This window comes from Thrips palmi, unplaced genomic scaffold (genome assembly GCF_012932325.1).
Source record: "Thrips palmi isolate BJ-2018 unplaced genomic scaffold, TpBJ-2018v1 HiC_scaffold_10, whole genome shotgun sequence".
Classification (NCBI taxonomy): Eukaryota; Metazoa; Arthropoda; class Insecta; order Thysanoptera; family Thripidae; genus Thrips; species Thrips palmi.
The window spans coordinates 16381941-16387945 of NW_023144621.1; the positions used below are offsets into that span (position 1 = coordinate 16381941).

A 6005-nucleotide genomic window follows, 5' to 3' on the forward strand; every position below is an offset into this window, starting at 1 on the left:
CGTTTGCCAAAGAAACACAAAAGGGAACTTGATGAACAGAATGACACAGATGAGTAATGTGCAGGGCATTTTTATTATTCAAAAACAAAGAACCAACAAATAACATCCGCACCTCAGTCCACGTGTACAAGGTACAGATCTATCCAACCACATTAGTGTTAACATGGACGGAACACCTAAAGTCCAATAGTGTTAAACCTCTAGAGAAAAAAAGAAGTGCAAATTCTGAGGCAACTTAGCCAACCCAGGCAATTTCAATTTCCCGGACATTCTCGAATTACGATTGCAGACAAATTAGGAGATGAAAGTAGGCTAAGCCGATGGCCAATCCCTGCACATTTGTTACCAGCGAAAAGTACAACAAAGCTCTCACCCCTACTAGTGCAGTCACACGACAGAGGCCTGGGTGGCGAATACCTGGGCAAGGCTGCATAGCGCTACGCTACGGAAGAACAAGAACGCGACACGCCGCCTCCCCTCCGGCGCCAAAACAAAACTCAAACTAAAGCCGAACGGTGGCAGGGCAGTTTCAAATTGAAACCTCGCGGGGTGCAACCGGAGGCTGGGGCAGGGCACCCCCTGGGACCTTCCCTCCGCCCTGAAGTGCCTCGCCGTGGAGGCGAAGCTACGCCTGGCGGCCCAGCCCGGTCACCCCAAAGAACACGAAACGCTCACTGTGACGTCATTTGATGTCCACACGACTAATTTCAGTCAAAATTTTGACCAATCCTTTTGACGTCATTTTGAATGAGTGTTTCGCATTCTTTGGTGCGCGCCGCGCCGCCGCGCTCAACCTCTGACAGTGTCTAGGCGCCTAGGTCCACTTCCTCTTGTACTTGAGGGCGGGCAGGTAGGTCTGCGTGATGGGCACGGCGCGCTCGTGCGTGAAGCCGGAGCGGTACCACGACTTGGGCGCCGTGATCATGAGCACGCCGTCGGACGACAGGTTGGCGGTGACGCGGCCCGGGTTCACGTGGTCGGGCAGGTGGTAGCGGCGCACGAACAGGCGCTTGGTGTAGCCGCCCACGCGGTCGTCGGGCCGCTCCTCGTGCTTGCCCTCCACCGTCAGGTAGTTGTTCTCGGCCTTCACCTTCACCTCGCTGGGGCGGAACGGGCCCACGTCCAGGTTCACCTGCAAGAAAGGCAACGCTGCTGACTTCGCTCTGTCGCTCCGTCACTCTCGCACCTACAGTGCGAGGGAGACAGAGCGACGAAAACGACTCTCGGAATACTGCCCAGCCATGCCATGGCAAGGCGGCCGCCGTCGGCGTGGAGCCTCCTTAGCGCCTGCGGACCTTGGCATAGGCAGCCCGCTCCACAGCCGTGCCGCCTTGTGGCCTACCGTCGTCGCTCGGCCTCCCGCGGGAGACAGAGCGACCTCCTTCTTGCCACCCTGGCCATCCTCACCAAGTAGTTCTCCTTGTCCTCGGAGAACTCGGCGAGGCCGTTGAGGGCGGCCTCGTACTGGCGCCAAGGCCGGTTCCAGTAGGGCCGGTCGTACCAGTGCCACTCGTCCTTGAAGGGCCTGTCCAGGAGGTCCCACGTGGACGACCGCCGGAAGGGCCTCCAGTTGTCCAGCTCGGTGCTCAGCGGGACCAGCGACATCTGTAGCAGCGAGAACACGTTGCATGGATAGGGCCCGTCCCATCAACCACGGACAATTACGAGCAAACAATATCGCCGCCCCGCCCCGCCCCGCCCTGACCTTGTGCATAATCCACCATAGTGCCGCGCTGGACCGCCGGACGGACGGGCAGGGCGATGATACGCCACGGTCCGCCCGGGAGCCACTGTCCGTCTGTCTGTCCGTCCGTCCGTCTGCCTGCCTGTCCACTCCTATAGGAGAATAACTACTGATGTGGGAGGTAAACGGAACGCCGTCTGATTGGACGGCCGGGCCAGAGCCCCTGCAGGCTGATCCGTCTCTCTCGCACTCGAGGGCACTGCCATGGGGGCCATGGGGGTGCGAGAGAGACAGAGCGACCCAGCCACGTCGTAATCAGTCTGACGGGCCGGGCAAGCCGAGGCAAGCGTGGTCGGCGCAGGCCTATGGTCATTTTGCCGGAACATAATCGTGAAACGGCGACGCTCGGCCGAGAGCCTGGGCAGCTGCCTGGACGGGACGCGGGGCTCCACGGAGGAGCACAGGAGTGCCCGTTGAGGAGTCCGCGTCGAAGGCCGAAAACTAGGCTTCCTCGACCATGTCGCTGCACGCCTTCTTTGCCTTGGCCCTGCCCCCCGTCGCTTGTCTCTCTCGCACCCGCAGGGAACGCCCCATGAGTGCGAGAGAGAGAGACAGACGGCCGGAAGCGGCAGTCTGTCGTACCGCTGGCGTTATGGTTTGGGGCTTGGCGGCTTGGCGTTCGGACTGGGACATCTGCCTTCCGGTTTCGGCGCGGCGGGCCTTGCTGCCTTGGCTGCCTTGGCGGTGCGCGGTGGCGCCGTAGGCAGGCCGAAGGGCGGGCCCCGGCCCGGGCCACGCCAGCCTCGCTGCCTCGCTGCCTCGCTGCCTCGCTGCCTCGCCAGCCGCCAGCCGTCTGATTCCGAACACTGCTTCGTCGCTCTGTCTCTCTCGCACCCCTACGGACCGCCCCATGAGTGCGAGAGAGACAGAGCGACGAAAGCAGTGCTCGGAATCAGACGCCAGGGTGGAGCGCGCCAGAGCGCCACACTCCGAGGGACCCGCCCGGGTCGCCTCCGAAAGGGCCGGACTCGTCGCTCTGTCTCTCTCGCACTCACGGGGCGTGCCGCGAAGGTGCGAGAGAGACAGCTACGAAACGCGGCCCTGCACGCGGCCCTGCACGCGGCCCTGCACGGGGCCCTGCACGGGGGCCTGCACGGGGGCCTTCTTGGCCGAAACGCGACGCCACGGCCAAGGACCAAGGTCGGATGGATGCAAACGTGCAGCCGCCCAAGGCAACAAGCAAGAAGCAAACCGAGTGAGGCAGATGACGGGCAGATTACGTTTTTAACTTTTGTTGCATTGGACCATTTATAAACCGAAAAATACTACAATAACGACAACAACAGCACAAAAATATTTGTGTGCTTAAGCATTAAGAAGCATTTTTTATTGCCCCAGCTAAAATATTGTTTTTAGGACAAATGGAAGTTAATACAAAAAGATCAACTGCGCGCTATCTCCAAGTGGAAAACCTTTGGGCTCTACAACCACCTCCCGCGGACGCGTCAGGGGAAAGTAACTAACTCTAGCTCTAAAGATGGAGACCATCTCAGTACAACCACCACAGATAGATTCGAGAGGGAATTCCCTCGCACTCAGCAGAAGGCACATGGAGCACAAGGAAGATTGAGAGTCTTCCAAGTTGAAGAAGATACCCGTGTGATTCGACTTTTCTCTGGCGGCCGCGGACAAGGGAAGACAGAAGACAGCGCTGTCTAGACGTTTTGAGCCCCAGAGTCGCTATCTGGGACTCGAACCGAACGTGTGACCCCAACAACGGATTCCTTGTTCGGGGAGGAATCCATTGGTGGGGTGACAAGCACACGTTCGGTTCGAGTCCCAGTTAGCGACTCTGGAGCTCAAAACGCGTCCAGAGTTTTGGCCGCCTCCACCGGTCTTCTGGCAAATCCACTGTGGGGCGGGGTCCGGGGAATGCCACCGAGGGGTCGCCGCTTACCTTGGACTGCTTGTCGTCGAACGGCGGAGTGGGTCGGGTGGTTCGGAGTCCGCGACTTTTGGCGCGAAACTGAGAGGCTGCCCGTGCAACTGAGACGCGTGTCGTGGCGTAGCCGGCGAAGCGCGCTCCTTCCACGGACTGGTCGGGTCGCGTCTAGTGGAGTCACCGAACGGATCGGGAATCGGATCGGATCTGTCCCTCTGGGGCACGGCGTTGCCATTTATACCCGGACGACGCCCCCTTTTGAATCGCTTGGCGCTTCGCTTTGCGCTTCGCCGCCACCGTCCCCAGCGTCTCCAAAGCGCCGACAATTGGCCAGCCTGCCGGGCCTGGCGGGGGAGGGGGGAGGGGGGCTTGGGGGCTCCGGGGCTTTGGGGGCCCCTCGACGCGGTGCTCTGGTGCCCCCGCCCAGCAGCCTGCTGCCCCAGGGCCCAGAGCACCCAGAGCACCCAGGGGCCGGGGAGGGCACTTTGAATTTCGGCCGCCAGGAGCGTGTTTTGCGACTGGCCTTTAATTAGGACTGCACTCAGCCGAACGATTCCGAAACGATTCCATCTTTCTCTGTCTCTCTCTCTCCCTCTCGTTTCTGATTTAGAGCGCCGACCAAACCAACTCGCTGCATTCGCTCTGATCGTCACGGTGTGTCCGACATGCCACGAGGACCGCGAGGTGCTCTGCAGGCCTGCCTGCCAGCATGGTCTGCCCGGCCTGCCCTCTGGGCCCTGTGGAGGTCGGCCAGCCGCCAGCCGGCACCCAAACAAACAGACAAACTCTCGGACATCGGTCACAAACGGACATTCGTCGCACTCATAAAATCTCCTCTCCATCCCACAGCCGGCGGGGCGCGGGCGGCGTGTGTCCTGTGCGCGGGCAACTGTTCTGCCACGGTTCAGGGGCCACCCTGTTTTAGAGGTACCGGCGGGTGGGCCTCACTCGGCGCCCAAAAATTGGAGGCAAGTGAGCTTCCGATTCGGAAACATCGTCGGACCTCCGTTTGCCTTGCCGCCGCGCATGCGCAGCGCCGAAACACAATCAACAACAATCCTCATCACACTTAATTATTTTCCCGGAGCAGACGACGCCCCGCGTCCCGCGCCCCGCACCCCGCGCGCATGGCAGCGCCGTGTCCTGCAGACCGATTCCGAGAGTCTTTTTGGGCGCTCTGTCTCTCTCGCACCTATAGGGGGCCATTGTGAGTGCGAGAGAGACAGCGACGAAAGCGACTGGCCGTGCCCCGCCACGCCGTGTCGACGCCGTGCCCGGCCGTGCCGACCGAGTCGCAATTGGCGTAGTTTGTCGCCACGCCCTGCGGAGCGCTGTGGAGCCATTCCGGGGAGTCGTTCCGTCGCCGTCTCTGTCGCACTCGTGGGGCGTGCCTGGCGTGCCTGGCCAGCCTGGCGGCGCGAGAGACAGAGGAATGGGTGTGCGGAAGGTCTGCCGGTGCACGGCGCGTGCGTGTCACGCCGTGTCGCGCCGTGTCACGCCGTCACGCGCACGGGGCGGCTGCTTCGCTGCCTTACTGCATACCGGACGTCCTCCCGTCGTCGGTCTTCCCTCCGCGGGCGCGGGGTGACCTGACCACTGCGACCGTCCGTCCGCGGTCATTCCAGAGCGTGGCCGCCTCGGAGGCAGCCTGGGCGGCCCGCGGCCCGCACTGCAATGAATGGTGTGAGGCTGAGGCTGCGTTCGAGGCGGCGTGTCGCGTGGCTACCCACGGTGTGGAGGAAGGGGGAGCCGAGCCACCTCGCCTCGCCGCACCACGCCCCTCCACGCGCCGACACTGTGACACAGTGACACTCGGTGATGAGCTGCATGCTGCATTTCGTGTGCACAGCCCGAAAAGGAGCACCAGCTTGCAAATTCTTCATCACTCTTCATTGGAGTGGCGTGAGCAAAACAAAGTAAAATGACAGTCGTCCCTCCCACAAAAAAAACAAACAAATAAACATTCCTCATGCCTGAATTAGTTCAGCATTGTGTTTTCTGGGGTTGGAAACTTAAAAATCAACTTCTTTTTAAATAATCATTTTTATTCGTTTTTTTGTTTTTCACAGTTTTATACAAAATTTTATAATTTTTTTTATTGAATATTTTGTACATTCAGATTTTCTTAGTTTTAATGGTTTTTTTTTTACTTGAATATTTTGTACATTCATCTTCGAGCACTTTCGACTAGGAACTGAATTTATGTTGGAACTTTCCTGACCAAATAAACATTGCAAGTATTCCAACAACGGTTCAATAAATATGTGGCACAAAGAATTGGGTTACAAGAACAATAGGCCAACAGCACTACATGTTCTAAGCAGCCTCACGGACGGAAAAGCAGAGAAAGAAAAGGAAGAGATAAAGGAAACCGAAGAC

The 6005-nt window shown here is 59.3% G+C and overlaps 1 protein-coding gene across 1 annotated transcript; it reads right to left on the reverse strand.

Annotated features, from left to right (window-relative positions):
- Positions 1–54: 54 nt before the first annotated feature.
- Positions 55–3846, reverse strand: LOC117654337 (alpha-crystallin A chain-like). Its single transcript, XM_034400921.1, has 3 exons — positions 3642–3846; positions 1408–1605; positions 55–1132 (listed from the first exon to the last, which is right to left on the reverse strand). The coding sequence occupies exons 2-3, from the start codon at positions 1603–1605 to the stop codon at positions 815–817; spliced, it is 516 nt and encodes a 171-aa protein (XP_034256812.1). The 5' UTR covers positions 3642–3846; the 3' UTR covers positions 55–814.
- Between the last annotated feature and the right edge of the window lie 2159 nt (positions 3847–6005).